The 19,258-nt window shown below is 46.5% G+C and overlaps 1 protein-coding gene across 1 annotated transcript in view; it reads left to right on the top strand.

Moving 5' to 3' along the window:
* Positions 1–19,258, top strand: part of prim2 (DNA primase subunit 2) — a 170,665-nt gene that overhangs the window by 30,191 nt on the left and 121,216 nt on the right. Inside the window, exon 6 of the mRNA XM_080193236.1 lies at positions 1,215–1,352. Coding sequence (XP_080049362.1) covers positions 1,215–1,352 — 138 coding nt within the window. The remainder of the gene's footprint in view (positions 1–1,214; positions 1,353–19,258) is intronic.

Here is a 19,258-nt window from a genome sequence, read left to right on the forward strand (position 1 = left end):
AGGGTCGAATGGCCCACCCCTGATTATATGTTCCTCTGCTGCCCTATGTTAAGGGCAGCGCAGTGGTTCACACTGCTGCGGGCCTGGGACCCAGGTTCCATTCCCACCTTGGGTCATTGTCTGTGTGGAATCTGCGCATTCTCCCCGTGTCTGCCTGGGTTTCCTCTGGGTGCTCCGGTTTCCTCCCACAGTTCGAAAGACATGCTGGTTAGGTACGTTGGCCCGAACAGACGCCGGAGCGTGGCGACTAAGGGAATTTCACAGTAACATCATTGCGGTATTAATGTAAGCTTCTTGTGACTAATAAACATTTTGTGTTCCAGGCACTGCAGTGCTCCAAAAGTTGCAACAGAGAATAGTAGTTGGCTCTCGTGTCATTATTGATAAAGCAGGAATAAATTGGGAATGAGACACTTGGCTATCCATTTGCCATAATGGTTTGTCCCTAATTGACTGCAGGATCAACCTGTTCAAAGCACTTCCCTCGAAGGAGTCCAGCTTGCGACATGAAGCATGTTTGCACACATCTCTATCTCCGTAATGGGCAGCTTTCCCCTAGTATGGACCCTTCATGCCCGTTTAAGAAAAAGCTATCAAAATGCAGTGTGCGTTGTGAGGAACAATGCTCCAGTTATTGCACCTTGAAGCTGCTTGTAACCAATAGCGCAAGACATCAGCTACTATGGGAGTACAACCATTGCGGATAGAGGTGAGGCCCCAATATTGGCCATTCAAAATTAACGATTTGGTAATTTTCAGTGTGCTTGTAGTAATTTGAAACCCAAACTTAATCGGGTCAATTCACCGTCCTTGTTTCTGGAAGGAGACAGTTACCTCCCGAAATCCCTTGCACCCTCTCCCAGAGTCCAGGCCAGCGCTTAGTCGGTTAACAAAAGATCCACTAATCTTTGTATTTTTACAGTTACTATAATGCGTCGTGGCGAATCTAAGCAGCTGCTTTTAAATTGAGCTGGCAAATAGAGTTTCTGTGAGAACTGTGGTTCAGTGCTTAGTCAAGGTTACTTAAGGTATGCAGTTAGGATTTTGAGCGATTGCTCTTGGTTCAAGAGGCCCATCACTCGTGACGCGGATGTTTGAGAACCGTAGAGTTTGCTCAGATTCAGTGTTCGGTCTAATTTTATGGTTGTTGAATATGAACCGTTGTGTGCGGTTTACTTTTGCAGATCTTTCACTCGTCTCTTTGCCTCTGTTAGGTCTACTTTACTGAGGTCCTTGAGCTGGTGCGTGTTCGGAAGGTCTACGTTAAAGATGGTTTTGCATACATACCTCACCCAGAGATCGTGGTTACAGTCCTGAATGAGTTCCGACAGCGGCTCTCCAAGTCTTTGGCAGTAAGTTTTTTTTTCTCTCTCGTTTTTTTTTTGCTTCCTGTGTCAGTGACCCTGCTGTATGAGGTAAAAGTCCAAAAGGATTTCCGCACGCGTTCAGCTTCCGATATAAATATGCCATTGTTGAAGTGAGGGAAAGCGATGGTGCGCTGGGCTTGTTGAGAAAGAATGTGTATATTGGGGGTGGTGCAGTGGTGAGCGCTGCTGCCTCACAGTGCTGGGGATCCTGGTTCAATTCCAGCCTCGGGTGACTGTGCGGAGTTTGCACATTCTCCCCGTGTCTGCGTGGGTTTCCTCCGGGAGCTCCGGTTTCCTCCCCCAGTCCAAAAGATGTGTGGGTTCGATGCATTGGCCACGCTCAGCTCCCCCTTCGGTGTACCTGAACAGGCACCGGAGTGTGACGACTAAGGGATTTTCAGAGTAACTCCACTGCAGTGTTAACGTAAGCCTACTTGTGACACTAACAAATAAACTTCAAAATTTAACGTGTGTGGTGCTAAGGGGATAGGGCAGTAAGCTCCTCCTCAAAAGGGAGATCAGCCTAGGGTCAGCTGGGATTTAGGTGACTTTCGATGTCAGACTGTGGCCTTTATTTCCCTTGTATGGAATCATAGAATCCCTGTAGTGCAGGAGGAGGCCATTCGGCCCCTCAACTCTGTACCGATCACAATCCCACTCAGGCCCTACTCCCGTAACCCACACATTTACCCTGCTAATTCCCCTGACTTTTGGATCAATTTAGCATGGCCAATCAATCAACTTAACCCACACATCTTTAGAGTGTGCCAGGAAACCCACCCAGACACGGGGAGAACGTGCAGACTCCACCCGGGCAATGACCCGAGCTGGGATTCAAACCCGCGACCCTGGCGCGTGCGAGGCAGCGGTGCTAACCGTTGCGCCGCCGGTGCTGCCCCTCTTCCTTACCATTTGATGTAACTGCTTCTGAAGGTGTAGGAAGTGTCGTCCTTCCAACTGGGAGTTGTACCAAATTCCCACGGAAACAGAACTGTGGATTAGTATTCCATCTGGACGCACTCAGCCCGTTTGGTGGAAGAGGCTTGCTGCGTTGAATTGATTTAAAAATAATTGGACATTAGGCGGCATGTAAAATGGAGAGGTGGTTTATTGAATTTAGCAGCGTTAAGTTTATCTGTCAGCAAATGGCTGAGATCAATGCAGGCAACACGTTGGCTCAAGTACTTCTGTTGACAGATCTCTGCAAATGTGACTAAAGTTAGCTCAGAGGTTGCCGCGGGCGACGTCTGAGGGCTTTGTCTTGTGATGTCTCTCCCTGACCAGAATGGAGTTGGTTGGTTGGTTAACTCCCCCATCAGTCATGCCTGCTGCAAGTGACTGGGGCTGATTTATGTGCCGGTAGCTTGTGTTGCGCAGCTGTCTTTTCACTCTGTTTTGCGGGAAAGCCGCCTTGCTTTGTCGGGAGAAGTTGCTGTCACGCTTGTGTTCTGTTTGCTGAAGTTCAGAGAGAGGCTTTCTAAATAGTCTTTAAAGTGATTTTGCCGAGCGAAGGGACTCTTTTTTTTCCCTCTCTGTACGGAGGACTATTTGATGTGAATACTGTTGTAATTCTCCTCTTCAATTTGTAGTGGATTCTGGCAGTTGATAGACTTGAGATCAGTCTGTGGCCATATCATAGAAACCATAGAATCCCTACGGTGCAGAAGGAGGCCATTCAGCCCATCGAGTCTGCACCAACCAGAATCCAGCGTCCACCCCCCCCCCCCCCGCCATGGCCCCACTAATTTACTCTAGCTAGTTTCCCTGGCACTAAGGGTCAATTTAGCATGGACAGTGCAGCTAACTGGCATGTCTTTCAGACCGTGGGAGGAAACTGGAACACCTGGAGGAAACCCGTGCAGACATGGGGAGAACGTGCAGACTCCAGACAGACAGTGGCTCAAGCCAGGAGTCGAACCCAGGTCCCTGGCATTGAGAGGCAGCAGTGCCAACTGTTGTGCCACCGCACCGTACTCTTGCATTTAGGGGAAAGGTAGATAAGTACATGAGGGAGAAATGGGTTCGGCACGGACAAGAAGGGCCAAAAGGCCGGTTTCTGAGCTGTAATTTTCTATGGTTTCCTGTGGTTCTCAACTAAACTGTACATACTCATAGTGCAGAAAGAGGCCCTTCGGCCCATCGAGTCTGCACCAAACACAATCCCACCCAGGCCTACCCCCATATCCCTACATATTATACCCACTAATCCCTCTAACCCACACATCCCTGGACACTAAGGGGCAATTTCTTAGCACGGCCAATCAACCTAACCCGCACGTCTTCGGACTGTGGGAGGAAACCGGTGGAAACCCACGCAGACACGAGGAGAATGTGCAAACTCCACACAGACAGTGACCTGAGCCGGGAATCATGTGGCGTTTTTAAGACTAAATATTTAATATCAGAAGGAGGGGGCGGCGTGGGAGCAACTTATAAAGGAAGTAATATTTCTGAAGGATAGGAATCTGCCTGTTTTTGGGAGGTGACTGTTTCAGTGGTTGCTGACCAGGGTTCTGATCGACCTGCTGACCCATTTTTGACATTTAAATGAGAAAAGAGCAATGTTGCGCCGACCAGTGGAACCAATCTAATGACCCTCTAACCTAAACTATTCCAATGTTATCCATATGCCTATCCACTGACCATCTGAATGCCCTTAAAGTTGGCGAGTCCACAACTGCTGCAGGCAGGGCATTCCACGACCTTACTACCCTCTGAGTAAAGAACCTACCTCTGACATCCGTCCTATAATTACCACCCCCTAATTTAAAGCTATGTCCCCTTGTGTTAGCCATCACCATCCGAGGAAAAAGGCTCTCAGTTACAGTTCACCATCCAGAGAAAGATCCATTTATCCCAACCTTCTGTTTTCTGTCAGTCTGCCAATCTCATGTCCAAGCTACTACTCTACACCAACTCCCTGGGATCTAACCTTCTGGATCAGTCTTTTATGCAGCATCTTGTCAAATGCTTCTGAAAGTCTGGATATACTATATCTACAGGTTCCTCATTATCCACCTTGCTGGTCACACCTCAAAAGAACTCCAGCAAGTCCAGCTTGCCCTTCACAAAACCATACTGACGTGGTGAATTAAGTGTTCAGTTATCTCCTAATAATGACTGACTCCAGCAACACCCCCATCACAGAGGTCAAACTAAATGGTCTGCAGTTTCCCACTTTTTTGCCTCTCTCCTTTTTCTTGAATAAGGGTGTCACATTGGTGCATTTCCTATCCACTGGTATCTTTTGTGAAGTCGATGGTAGTCATGATGTGGAGATGCCAGCGTTGGACTGGGGTAAACACAGCAAGAAGGTTAAAGTCCAATCAGTTCACCCGAGCGTAGAGTTCCCCAACTCCCCGGGATCTAACCTTCTGGAGAGTTCTCAACTCTCCACTTGCCTGACGAAGGGGCAAACCCCGAAAGCCCGCGGGTCCACCACCAAACAAACTGGTTGGACTTTAACCCTGTGTTGAGAGATTTCCCACTACCTTTTGTGAATCCAGGGAATTTTGGAATATCATAACTAGTGCATCCACTGTGTCAACTGCCACCTCCTTTAATACCATAGGGTGCATGCCATCAGGCCCAGGAACTTTTCCACCTTTAATCCCATCAGTTTATTTAATATCTTCTCCCTATTCATTGCAAATTTCATCAAGTTCCCCTGCAGGATCTGGAGAAAAAATCTCTCCCACTGTGAAAAGAAACAGAACATTGATTTAGTGCCTCTGTTATTTCTGAGTTTCCCAGTATTACCTCGCCATTATCATCCCCGAAAGGACCAACATTTATTTTCACTATTCTCTTCCGTTTTATAATACTTACAGAAGCTTTATCAGCATTTAGGTTTTCTGCTAGTTTCCTTTCATAGTTCATCTTGGTTCTTTTGGTTCTGCTTTTAGTAACCCTTTGTTGACGTTTAATGTTCTCCCAATCCTCCAGAGGATCAAGTAAATAAAGAAAATTACAGGCAAGTGGGTCGATTGCAACTTGCTGTGGTCTGGAACGCACTGCTCAGAAGGGAAGCAGATTCAACTTTTGATATGGGCTTGGAGAAATATTTGAAACAGGAAAAGGGAAGAGGCAATTGCTCTTTCATAGAGCCAGCACAGGCATGGTGGGCTGAGCAGTCTCTTGTGCTGCATATTTCTATATCTTGAACAATCGTCCTCTTGGCACTGAAATGTAAATTATATTCAACAGAAACACCCTGGGGCAGAATTATACACACTATCCAAACAGTTGCCGAATACCTTGACTGCGCATTCACTGCGCTGCAGGAACAGGATTTTTGCTGTGGGGAGGCGAAGGTGACAGATCAGGCTTTCTTCCAAAGTACTGACACAGCTGGGAAGAAGTCCTCCTGCTTCTGAGGAGAACTGCAGGACATCTGCAACCTGAGTATCGACCTGTGTTTGGTGGAAAAGTACGGTGGGAGATTGATGTGCAGCACGACCTCCAGCATGGACCAGTAGGGCTGAGTGTCTCCCTTTTTCTGCGCTGCACATTGTGAGAAACAGGAATGACAGTTACGTACACAGACAAACACAGCCGGCAGATGTGCTTGCTTTGATGCCGTTTTTTTTCTCCTTTTCAGGCGATGAGTTAAAATTTGCTTTCTCCTCCTGCGAAATAGTAATTGTGTTTTGGAGAGTGGATGTAAGGTGGCCGGTGGCGCAGGTGGTTAGCACTGCTGCCTCAAAGCATCAGGGTCCCGGGTTCGATTCCCACCTTGGGTCACCGTCCATGTGGAGTTTGTGCGTTCTCCCTGTGTCTGCGTGGGTCTCCTCAGGTGCTCCAGTTTCCACCCACACCCTAAAGATGTGTGGGTTAGGTGAATTTGGCCACGTTCAATTGCCCCTTAATGTCAGGGGGGCTAGCACTGTAAATACGTGGAGCTACAGGGATAAGATCTGTCTGGGATTGTTGTAGGTGCAGGTTGAATGGGCTCTTTCTGCACTGTAGTGGTTCTATGATTATTATTTAAAGGCAGAAATCAAAATGTATACCAGGTGTGTTAGTTCCGTATGAAAGTTACTGAGATTTTACTTAGGTCTGTTTTTGCTGCTATTGGGCCCTTTATGACGACTGAAGTCTAAAAGTGACTACTTGCTTTCACCGTGGGGCAGTCAGAGAAGGCGATGGCCTAGTGGTATTATCATTAGACTATTAATACAAAAACTCAGCTAATGTTCTGGGGATCCAGGTTCGAATCCCGCCACAGCAGACGGTGGAATTTGAATTCAATAAAAAAAAATCAAGAATTAAGAAGCTTTTGATGACCATGAAACCATTGTCGATTGTCGGAAAAACCTATCTGGTTCACTAATATCCTTTAGGGAAGGAAATCTGTCCTTGCCTGCTCTGGCCTACATGTGACAGCAGGATGGTTGACTCTCAATTGCCCTTGAGCAACTGGGGATGGGCAATAAATGCTGGCTGGCCAGCCAGCGACGCCCGTGCCCCATGAATGAATAAAATAAAATATAGAATCCAGAATTATTTTTCATCAGGCCGTTTTGCTTCCCCCACAGTACGTTGCTGCTAAGGCGACGCAAAGTCAAAGCTACGACTGCCACCGTCCTTCAGAGCTTATTTTAATGAGGGAAAACTAGGGTGGATTTTTCCCCCACGCCTGACACAAAAGCTTTGCAGTAAAATCACTGGCCTGAAGCTGTACTTGCGGGGTGCAGTCCTATCTGAGGCATCGAGCGTTCAGTGAGGCGGTGTCGGTAACCATGCCACCGGAGTGGGTGGTGGGGGGGGGGGGGGGGGTGTGGGGAGCGTACATCTGGGGGTGCAATAGGCTCATTTAGGATTTGTGAAATCCGTTGCCCAGGTAAAGATGTGTGTGGAGATGAGAGGCATTACCGTACTTGCTTCTGCGTTAGTTTACCAGCGTTTGGACCAGAGTTGTCTTCTGATTTGAACAGAGTCGTGTCAAAATCAAGAACTTGCAATATTGTGTTAGTCCTCTTTTTTTTTTCTGGGGAGGGGAAGTGGTGGAGGGGGCATTGCGGTGGGGGGGGGTGGGGGAGGTGGTGTTTAACCATGCAATTATATTTTCATTGACGGATCGCTGCGGCGACACAGACCAGAATCCGTACACATCACTGCTTATTGCCGGGGAAACCATTGGCAAGTGGCGGTTGCTAGGAGACAGCAGAGCACTGAGACAGCAAGTAAATTCTTCGATGTGTAAATTCAGTTTTATGATGGAGCTGGTTTGGTTGAAGGTTGGGGGGGGGGGGGGAGGCGAGGAAAAAAAAATTCTTTCTTTCCCGCGGAGAAAGATGTGTTGTCTCTGCACTGTATAATTTGCACGGCAAAGCTGGGGGGGGGGGAGCGACACGGGAGTGTGGCAGAATGATTAAGCGCGCGTGGAGTAATTTCGCCCAGACTTCCTGCTTCTTCTGTGCCGTTTTATTCGCGAAGGAGCCGTAATCTCTGGCGATGGGGTTTTAAGCACCGTCCTACGTTTCAGGGGAAAAAAAAAGAATTGATTTCTAACGAGCGCATTAAGTTTTCTCCACTGAATTCTTCTGTTTCCTCTTGAGTAACTAACTGTAAATAACCGGGCCTACTAACTTGCCAAGTGCAGCAATTAGACCTTCTGTCGGAGGTTGCGTGCCTCAAATGGGGACCTGGAAGCTGCGATGGCATTGATTTTCTAACCAGTGCGCGGGGGTGGGGAGGGGGGGTGGGGGGTAGAGAGAGGTTCCCCCACTCGCTGAGTCTCTCGATGGAGACAGATTGCGACTGGTCTGTGTTTTCATTAACTTCTGGCACAGCGCGACCAGGTATGTTAAAAGCAAGTGGCACGTGCCGCATCGTTTAACGATGTGATTTCCCAAAGTGTCCTCGGTTGACGGCGCAGCCGTACCCGTGATTCGGGGGGGGGGGGGGGGGGTTCGGTGCTAACGTGGCTGCGGTCACGTTGAAGGCCTTGCTCCCTCTGCTCTGGCTCGCTGAGGTGTTGGCGGTTTCTGCGCAATGACTTGGTTTCTCGCGACGCTAAAGCAGTTCTTCGCAACGTGGGGTTGGGAGTGGGGAGGGGGGCGGGGAGACACACGTTCCACCGATTTTCTCTGATGCAGAAGAATAGCCCGAAGACAGAAGATATTGGAAATGCACAGCAGATCGTGCAGCGTCTGGAGGGAGGGGAAAGAAATGAGTGTAACGTTTCAGGTCTGCGACTTTTCTTTGGAGATGTGCTTGTTTCCAGGTCACTCCCCTCAACCAAACTGGCATGAGGGTGACCCCTGCACCCGCCATCCAGCCTTGTCTGCAATGAGCCCCCACCCCGCAACGTGAACGATATTCTGCTATGGGATCGTCCAAGGTCATGCCTTATTTGGGCTACACTCGCCAGTGCCACACTGGTACCCTGCCAGTGCCAATCTAGCAGTGCCATCTACCCAGCCATGCGCTGACCATCCAATGACCCTATGGAACTGAGATGAGGAGGAATTTCTTCAGCCAGAGGGTATGAATCTGTGGAATTCGTTGCCACGGAAGACTGTGGAGGCCAAGTCCATTGAGTGTATTTAAGACAGAGACAGGTTCTTGATTGGTGAGGGGGTCAAAGGTAACAGGAGAAAGGCGGGAGAATGGGGCTGAGAAAGTTAGCAGCCGTGATTGAGTGGCAGAGCAGACTTGATGGGCCGAATGGCCTAATTCTGCCCCTGTGTCTTACGGCTGACTACTTGGACAACACCTTCAAACCTGTGACCGCTGCTATCCAGAAGGGCAAGGCCACTGAATAGATGAGAACACCATCGCCTGCAATTACTCCTCCAAGCCGCACCCACCCTCGCTTGGAACTGTATTAACGCTGGGTCAAAATCCTGGAAGAGTGACACCTACACCACCTGGAATAAAGAATTTGAGGAGGAGGCTCAACAACACCTTCTCCAGAGCAATTAGGGGTGAGCAGTAGATACTGTCCTAGCCAGCGGCACCCACTTCCCATGAAAGAATTGAAAAATTACGTGGACATGATATATATGAAAATATGCAGGGTGAGGTTCTTCATTTTCTTGAGAAAATGCAAATATAAAAGATTTGATCAAGTATTTTTAAAATGCCATGGTTAGAAGAGCAATTAAATGTTTTCAACACACAATCATAGAACCCTTACAGTGCAGGAGGTGACCATTTGGCCCATCGAGCCTGCACTGACCATAGTCCCATCCAGGCTCTATTCCAGTAACCCCACATATTTACTCTGCTAATCCTCCTGACACTAGGGTTATTGTAGCACGGCCAATCCACCTAACCTCCAGCTCTTTGGACTGTGGGAGGAAACCGGAGCACCCGGAGGAAACCCATGCACACACGAGAATGTGCAAACTCCACCCAGACAGTGACCCGAGGCTGGAGTTGAACCCGGTTCCCTCGCACTGAGGCAGCAGTGCTAACCATGTGCCACGCAGTGCTAACACATGACCACAACCCGAAGCCGTGTAACCTCGGCTTAGCATAAAGGCCAAGCAGTTGCAGAAGTCACAGGGGTGTACTTTGTGAGCTCCAGACTGTTTGTTTTAACTTCAGTGACTTGGATTGTGTTCTGAATGCCTTGGATCTCTGCAGTGTCACAGACATGTAAAATGCCTCTTTGGAAGTACGCTTGGGTGGTTACAAGTGTGCAGCACTGCTAACTAATTGCCGCAAATACCTTTAAGCTGTCGTTCTTGTTTGGAAAGGTGTGGACCGGATTTTCTTTGCAAGAAATAGATTTGCCCTGGTGCCCTGATTTAACAATGTGATATAAATGTCAACAGAAGGCTGATTGGTAACAGTAGCCTTACGGAAATAATGAACCAAGCCATTTTTTAAAGAAGTTGAACGTCTATAACTTTGGCATGATTATTGTTACCTGTTGGATTTCCACTCACAGCTGAAGCGACTGGCATAGGATTAATTTTCACGAAGGGGGCCATTTGACCCATTGTGTTCTGGCTCTTTGAAAGAGCGATCCAATTAGTTCCCATGGCGTGCTCCGTCACCATGAAATACATCCCTGGGACCATGGTGCGACAAATCTTTCTTGACTCTGATTTTGTTCCAAGCAGCAACATTGAAGCCTACTGTTTGTTAGCCGAGCATGGAAAAGTGGGAAGACTGGCAGTAAACAAAAAAGGAAATGCATTTTTCCCATCAGGAATCTGGCAAAGGGAGTCTGCTTTAGGGGTTGGGTTTAACCGTCAATGAATGAAACGTTTGCAAATAGCTATTCACATTCTTTTAAGTTTACGTGGGGAAAATAATTCTGGAAAGACGTGGAGGGAATATACTGGGTGAGAGACTCCCAACCGCATGTTCCCCGCTGGCGGGAGGCGGTGTGTTTGTTAGCAGCGGGATTCTCTGGTCCCATTGCTCTCAATGGGAGTTCCCACTGACATCGCTCCATTCCGGCCATTCCTTTTTGTTGGTTACTTTTCCTTAGATTTGATTTATTATTGTCACGTGTTAGTATACAGTGAAAAGTATTGTTTCTTGCGCGCTATACAGACAAAACGCACTGCTCATAGAGAAGGAAACGAGAGAATGCAGGATATAGTGTGACAATCATAGCTAGGTGTAGAGAAAGAAGAACCTAGTGCAAGGTAGGTCCATTCAAAAGTCTTAACCGCAGCAGGGAAGAAGCTGTTCTTGAGTTGGTTGGTATGTGACTTCAGACTTTTGTATCTTTTTCCCCATGGAAGAAGGTGGAAGAAAGAATGTCCGGGATGCATGGGGTCCTTTAATTATGGTGGCTGTTTTGCCGCGGGAAATATAGACAGAGCCAATGAATGGGAGGCTCCTTTACGCCTCTTGAAGTCGATGACAATCTCCTTCGTTTTGTTGACATTGAGGGAGAGATTATTGTTGCTGCACCAGTTCACCAGATTCTCTACCTCATTCCTGTACTCTGTATCGTCGTTGTTTGAGATCCAATCCACGATGGTGGTGTCATCAACAAACTTGGAAATTGAATTGGAGGGGAATTTAGCCACGCAGTCATTGGTGTATAAGGAGTATAATAGGGGGGCCCTGAGAACACAGCCATGTGGGGCAACGGTGTTGAGGATGATCATGGAGGAGGTGTTGTTGCCTATGCTTACTGATTGTAGTCTGAGTTAGGAAGTTCAGGATCCAGCCGCAGAGGGACTTGTTAACTAATGCGTAAAGTCATAATGTTTTGTTTGTCTAGCAGCAATGATTTTTGTCTGAGGTTTCACGAGATGAATACTATTCTTCTATCTGTGAGTTATTCTTTCTGGTAAGGAGGTCGTGGACACCGAGAGCGCACGTGTTATGCATATTGCTTTGTTTTGAGGAGTGTGGATTATTTCACTGCACAATAGCCATTTTGTAGCTTTGCTTCGGGTGCCAAAATCACATGTAAAGACATCTGCTGTCCTGTGTCTGGATCCCACAGTGCACGCACCCTTTGAAACCAGATCCCAAATTCAACACCTCCTACCCCCAAGTACTTCTGTGGGTTTAGCTCAGTCGGCTGAATGGTTGGTTCGTAACGCACAGCAACGCAACAACGTGGGTTCAATTCCCGTACCGGCAAATCACCATCAGTCACAGCCTATCGTCATCTGGGACTGTGGCGACTTCACCTTTTTACTTTTGCCCCGCCCTTGCCCACCCACCACAAGAAGCCGCACCTCTTATTATTTAATAGGCTTTTGTAAGAGAATGGATCATATCAGGTCTCATGGTCCAGGGGTTTTTACCAGAATGAAGAATGTGGTATTTCAGTTCCAGTGCAGGGATCGGAGAACCTGAGATTGTCCTCCCTGGAGGAGGGACAGTAAGGAGATGTGATGGACATGTTCAGAGTCATGAAGGATGCTGGCAGTGTAAATGAGGAGAAACTTTCTGGTGGCAGAAAGGTCAGTAAACAGGGGACACAGATTTAAGCAAAGTGACTTTAAAAAAAACACCAGAGGTGGCATGGAGATGTTTTCTACAAAAGAGTTGGAATGCACTGGTAGCAGATTTCAGAAATAGTTGGAAAAGGAATTGGATGAATACTGGAGGGGAATGGGATTAATTGGATAGCTGAAGGCAAATTACTGTGGATGTTGGAAACTGAAATCAAAAAGAGAAAATGCTGGAAAATCTCAGATCTGGCAGCATCTGTAAGGAGAGAAAAGAGCTGACATTTTGAGTCCAGATATCCTTTCTCAAAGCTGATGTCAGAGGGTCATTTGGATTCTCAATGTCAGCCCTTTCCTCTCTTTATAGATGCTGCCAGGGCTGCTGAGGTTTTCCAGCATTTTCTCTTCAAGTTGCTTATCTACTTGAAAGAGCCAGCATAGGCGCGATGTGCCAAATGGTCTTCTGTGCTGTATCATCCCTTGACAGAACCTTCCACACACCTGACGAAGGGACACCGTTTCCGAAAGCTTGCGGGATTACTGTCAAATAAACTGGTTGGACTTAAACCTGTTGTGTTGTGAGACTTCATCCCTTGACTAACAGGGGACTTTGACAGGTCAAACCTGTCCCGTTATTTATTCCAGCACTAACAACCACGAGTCTCTTATTTCAACTGCAGGCGTACCCCAAGGCTCCTGGCAATGAAAGATGCATCACAAAGGTAGTTTTGTGCCTTCACACCTGAAATGATTGTATTATGCAGTTGAGAACCAGGGCCCAATCCTAGCTTTCTGAGAGGCCTTGTGAATCTTATTTTCTTCTAAAATGGAGTGGTGATAAGTTGTTGCCAACTGCGAGCTACCTTCTGAATGCTTTTGATTGGATTTTGTTGGGCCATAATATATTTCCCTTTTTTTTTACCCCCTTACCTGATTGACCACTTCCCTAGTACTGCACATTTTTGCCGAGCTCGTGATTAAGGTGTTTTATCGTTCACTCTTTGCAGGCCCCTGGCTGCCTGTGATGTACAGCGTTTCCGTGCCACTGGCAAATGCACATTTTTCTGCTGCAGCCTGTGATTATTTGTCTTTGGAAACATTACTGGAGGCCCACTTAATTCTGACAGGTTTAAGCTGCGACCGGTTGAATGCTCTTCTAACGTTTTCCAAGATTGTGCTGAAAGTTTACTTGTTAGTGTCACGAGTCGGCTTACATTAACGCTGCAATGAAGTTACTGTGAAAATCCCCGAGTCGCCACACTGAGGGAGAATTTAGCATGCCCAATGCGCCTGACCAGTGTGGACTGTGGGAGGAAACTGGATTAAACCCACACAGAGATGGGGAGAACATGCCGCCGTCACTGAACATTGCCCAGATCTTGTTGCATATGGTCGTGGATTGCTTCAGTATCTGGGGAGATGCGAATTGGATTGAACATTGAGCAATCATTACTAACATCCCCACTTCTGACCTGATAGTGGAGACTCTCTTATTCTCTCTTGCTCCCTCCCTTTTCCTTTGATTTATTCCATAATTTTTTTTTTTCTCCTCTGTTCTCTCTCCTTTCCCTCAAATTTTAAAACCATTTCTTTCGCGGCCCGTGGGTATTGTAGGCAAGGCCTGCATTTGTTGCTCATCCCTCATTGCCCTTGAGGACATCTTGAGGCATGCTCAGTGACCAGGTCGGTTAGCCATGCCCAACAGCCAAAGTTCGAATTTGGGTACCTGGGGCATTGAGAGAAGTCAGGACTCTCGGCCTTTTCGGTGTATGGAGATTTGACAGCGTGTTCTGTGTGCAAATACTTCTAAAGCTGGTCCACTTAAAAATTGATTTGTTGTTATGAAGTCGAGATGAGTGTTTCTGCAGGATAAGGAGAGACCAGCTCCAACTTACAAATTCCTTTGGCGATCTTATGTCAGATAAAACACTGGGAATTTTTTCATGGAGATTGCTTTAAACCTGCCTCTGAAAGATAGGGGCAGCACAATGGCTAACATGCTGTCTCTCAGCTCCAGGGACCTGGGTTCGATTCCAGACTTGGGTCATTGTCTGTGTGGCGTCTACATGTTCTCCCCGTGTCTGCGTGGGCTTCCTCTGGGCACTCCGGTTTCCTCCCTCGTTGGCCCTGCGAAATTGACCCTTAGTGTCCAGGATGCATACGTTAGAGGGGTTAGCGGAGTAAATATGTGGAGTTACGGGGATGGGGCCTGGGTGGAATTGTTGTTGGTGCAGACTTGATGGTCCGAATGTCTGCCTCCTGCCCTGTCGGGTTTCTGTGACTTTCCGTGTTGTATTTAGAAGATTATGAATCGGGGGAGTTCCGGACACTGCAATGTGATGAAGAAGGTGGGCTTTACTGGGATTGCAGTGAGCATGAATCTCCTACAGATGTCATAAGTGTGGCACTGTTTGGACATGAAAGTGAGCAATTCAGCCTTGTTTATGGGTTGAATATCTGTTGAAAAATGAAAGTCGAGGGCATGAAGTAGAATAATATCTCAGTGCTAAATCGTTAATCCAGGACGCTTTGTGTCATTTCGCCCCTGCGCTTTAATTTCTCTCCGTATGGAGTGGATAATAAGATATTGCAAATTGTCCAGTTGCTATCAGTGTGTTCCGAACAAAACGCGGAAATATTTGGGCAGCTACAGGACCATAGAAAAGCTAACGGTGCAGAAATCAGCCTGTCAAGCCTGTGCCTGCCATAGAGAGAAAACAGTAACTAGCCACTCATTTTAATCCCATTTTCCAGCACTTGGTCCATGGTTTTTTTTTAAAACTTTTTTTTTTAAAGTTATTTCTCTTGTGTTTTCCGTGAAATGTGTGCCCTGAGCAGTAGCTGAACACATTTGAGACCCAGCGTAAATTTGACACGTTCAATCGGCTGCTTTGAACAATCAGCTGAAGGAGTCAGCAGTGGCGGCACGGTGGTTAGCACTGCTGCCCCTCAACACAGGGATCCAGGTTCGATTCCCAGCTTGGGTCACCATCTGTGCAGAGTCTCTCATTCTCCCCGTGTCTGCGTGAGTTTCCTCCGGGTGCTCCAGTTTCCTCCCACAGTCTGAAAGATGTGCTGGTTAGGTACATTGACCACGCTAAGTTCTTCCTCAGTGTACCCAAACAGGCACCGGAGTGTGGCGACTAGGGGATTTTCGCAGTAACTTTGTTGCGGTGTTAATGTAAGGTTACTTGTGACGCCTAATAAATAAACTTTAACTTTACCTTCCTGAATTCAAAGCAGTGGTCATTTGGCTTCTGTTGCACATTCTAATTTCTATTTCATCATGTTGGAATATTTTATAAACTTGGCTTAAATCTAAGAAAATGGTGAAGATATCTCCCTCCCTGCCTCAACCCCTCCAGCTCCATCATTTGAGCAAGAGTGAAGATGGAGGAAATGTTCAAACAGCGATGGCGTTGCAGAAAGACTTTACACGTGTGAGTGAATGAATGAGCTGAACGAGGCAAATCGGCTCCCTTGACATGCAGTGCAGTGGCTAAACATCAGCGTACCACAGGAATTGTCAGTATTGACAGACTGTTAAGGGCGTTTGGTTATGGTCTTTTGGGGAATCCAGGGGTCTGGGGTTGGGATTTGGAGTTGCAGCCTGAGATTTGTCCTGATTGTGTTGACCGGTGGAGCAGGTTTGGCCTGTGTCTCTTTCCTCCTCTGCGCCCCCCGCCCCCGTATCTGAAAGAGCCTAGTCGGGACAAATGGTCATCCAGACTTGAAGCACTGGTCTACTCTCTCTCCGTGGATGCTGTCAGACCTGCCGAGACATTCTGTTTTTGTTTCAGATTCCAGCATCTGCGTTAATTTGCTACTATCAAATTGAACCTGGGTCCCTGGCACTGTGAGGCAGCAGTGCAAACCACTGTGACCATGCTGCCCACAGCTGAATGACAGGACAGGTTTGAAGGGCTGGCTGAATGGTCTCCTATATTAATATAAGAGTCACTCGCCCTTCATTTCATTAAAGTCCTTTTGAGGACTCTGCACATGAGAGCTGCAATGCAACAGAATGCCCTCTGACCTACATGGCCTTCTGGTATACCTTCCCATTGAGTCCACCTGGTTGGTGAACTCTGCTTTAAATGTCATCATCTAACAAGACCCAGTGAGGGTAGTTCCAAGTCTGGTTACAGAGAAAATTCAGATGATTATTGCGAAGACTCAAATGTTCTTTACGCTCTTCACTGTAAATGTGTTTTAGAATTGGCAGCTGGGGCAAATGCGTTTCCACTGGTGATTACAAGGGGTGGTCACCCATTAAAGATTTAACTAAAAATTGGAGAACTGCATTTTTACAGTAGGTTCACAGTGTTATTGAACCATCTAATTGTGGCCATTATTTTTAATTTCTGTCCTAGTGAAAGGAATTCGCCAGATGGCTGATGTGTCAGTCTTCAGTGAGATGATTTGCAGAGAAAAGCCTTCTGTTTATAATGGTCCACTCTATATTTTAAACAAAATAATATTTGATCTCAAATCTGCTGAGCAGGGCATTTTATTATTTATTAAAGTGTCACAAGTAGGCTTGCATTAACACTGCAATGAAGTTACTGTGAAAATCCCCTAGTCCCCACACTCTGGTGCCTGTTCGGGTACACCGAGGGAGAATTTAGCACGGCCAACGCACCTAACCAGTATGTCTTTCAGACTGCGGGAGGAAACCCATGCAGACATGGGGAGAATGTGCACACTCCGCACAGGCAGTGACCCAAGTCGGGAACTGAACCTGGCTCCCTGGTGCTGTGAGGCAGTAGTGCTAACCACTGTGCTGCCCTCTGTTCATTCCTACTTTGCATTTATTTTGGATTGGTTTAGGGTTTGTAGCTGGAAAACTGCCCATCCTGTTAACATTCTGGTGCTCACTTTCCTGTAAACAGTAATTGAATTTGTTTCAGTCCTGTTTAACTGAGTTCCTCAGACATTGCTCACCTGTGGTCACTGTTCACCCTGTGCCAAGTGTGCCAAGTGTTCCGAGTAAAGCTCAAACTAAAATCCTGCAAAGGTGAGCAAAGGGAGATGTGCACTGACTTTGTATTCTTTGACCGTAACGTGTCAAATGCATTGATGTAATCTTTCCCAGTAAGTGAAGGCATATGTTGGTGGTACAGCTGTCCTTTCAGAGTGCATCTGATCCCAGACGTTAGTAGAAAATGAAATATGTCAGTCTTCATTTATTTGACATCTCGCACTGTATATCACCAGCTCAACTAGATGATACGGTGCAGAATAGAGAGAATGAGATAATGTTAGATTGTGGACTGATGCAGCAGCACTGATTGGAGAAAGTTCCTCTTTTGAACTGAAGCATTTGTGCATCTAGCTTACTTTTCCAGCACTTCTTTGCTTTGCCTGTATAATGGTCTTGATGCATGAGGACAATGTTAGCGTGTCTAATTGTATTTAACATCATATGTTCATCATCAGATGTGCTGGTGTTTTGAATTTGCTGATAATTTTACTGCTTAAAGATGAATGCGCCCATGTAAGCCTAATGAAAGAACAGCCTTGAATGGAAGCAGCAATGTTTCAAGTTTATTTATTGGTGTCGCAAGAAGGCTTACATTAACACTGCAATGAAATTGTGAAAATCTCGGGGTCGCTACACTCTGGTGCCCGTTCGGGTACACTGAGGGAGAATTTAGCATGGCCAATGCACCTAACTAGCACATCTTTGGACTATGGGAGGAAACTGGAGCACCCCGGAAAAAACCCATACAGAAATGAAGAGAACATGCAGACTCCGCACAGACTGTGTGTGGGGCCTGGGTGGGTGTGTGGTCAGTGCAGACTCGGGCTGAATGGCCACCTTTAGCACTGTAGGGATTCTCTATCATCAGGGAGTGTGGAGAATTTGGCTGAAACCTGGCTGAGTATATCAAATAATACTTTGGCAAGTTATTTTAGCAACAACAGTTTTCACATTGGTATTATATGATCTATAACGTGAGCATTAATAATGAATATATATTACTTTATTGCCGTTTTGTTTTTGACATTTGGGGTTATGTTAATTTTCAAGAATTGGTTCAGTAGAGTGTGAGGTCCGCTGGTGGGGCCAACATTTGGTGCCCATCCCTAATTGCCCTCAAGAAAACGATGGTGAGTTCACATGGGGTCACATTGGGAAATAGTGAGTGAAGCACAGCTGGTATCTCCTTTGCTTTGCTTCACTTCACATGTACATAATCCAGCAAGATCACGTTCTCGCATTAATATAAACATCATCCTGTATTACAAGCACTAACTGCATTGAATGCTGAAATGCTGTGGCCCCTGTGGAGATTTGATGCAAATGCTTTGCTTCGCATTCTTGACGGTCTTGGAAGGTAAACAACAAGCCAATGTTTCCACCCGCTTGAATTTTCATAATTCCACCTGGTTGAAACAACCTAAAAACGTTTGCGTTCTCTAAAAGATCATGAAAGTTATAATTACGTGATTCCTTGTCACAAAAGAATTTCAGGTCTTGGGCCACTAATTTTCGGACACTTTCGTTCGGTGCTCCCACTCTGTTGTAGCATCTGGAATATAGGAGAAGGTGTTGGCCATTCAGCCCCTTAATAATGTTCCACCAGTCAGTTAAGTCACTGCTGATCTGTATTCTTAACGCTGTCTACCTGTCTTGAGTTCCATAATCTTTGATAGCCCTGCCCAACAACATGATCTGCAACTATAACTATGATTATGTAACTATAAATTTGAAAAATCACCTTTAGTTAGTAGCGTGGCTTGTTTAAACAAATATCTAGGAAAATGTGGAGCTGGGTATGTTCCTGCAAGTGGAAGACATGTTAAATTGTAGAAGTTAGGTGAGACTATTAAAAACCATCCTCTGTGACATCCTAGAATTTACCTACTTGTCTTTGAGTGTCAGAGAGGGATTTTCCAAAGTAGAGAATGGTCGACAAGTTTCTAGGCATCCAGATCATCAACAACCTGCCTTGGTCACTCCATGATGACGCTATAGTTAACCAAGCCCACCAACGCCTCTACTTT

Source organism: Carcharhinus amblyrhynchos, chromosome 7 (genome assembly GCF_965287045.1).
Source record: "Carcharhinus amblyrhynchos chromosome 7, sCarAmb.v2.hapA, whole genome shotgun sequence".
Classification (NCBI taxonomy): Eukaryota; Metazoa; Chordata; class Chondrichthyes; order Carcharhiniformes; family Carcharhinidae; genus Carcharhinus; species Carcharhinus amblyrhynchos.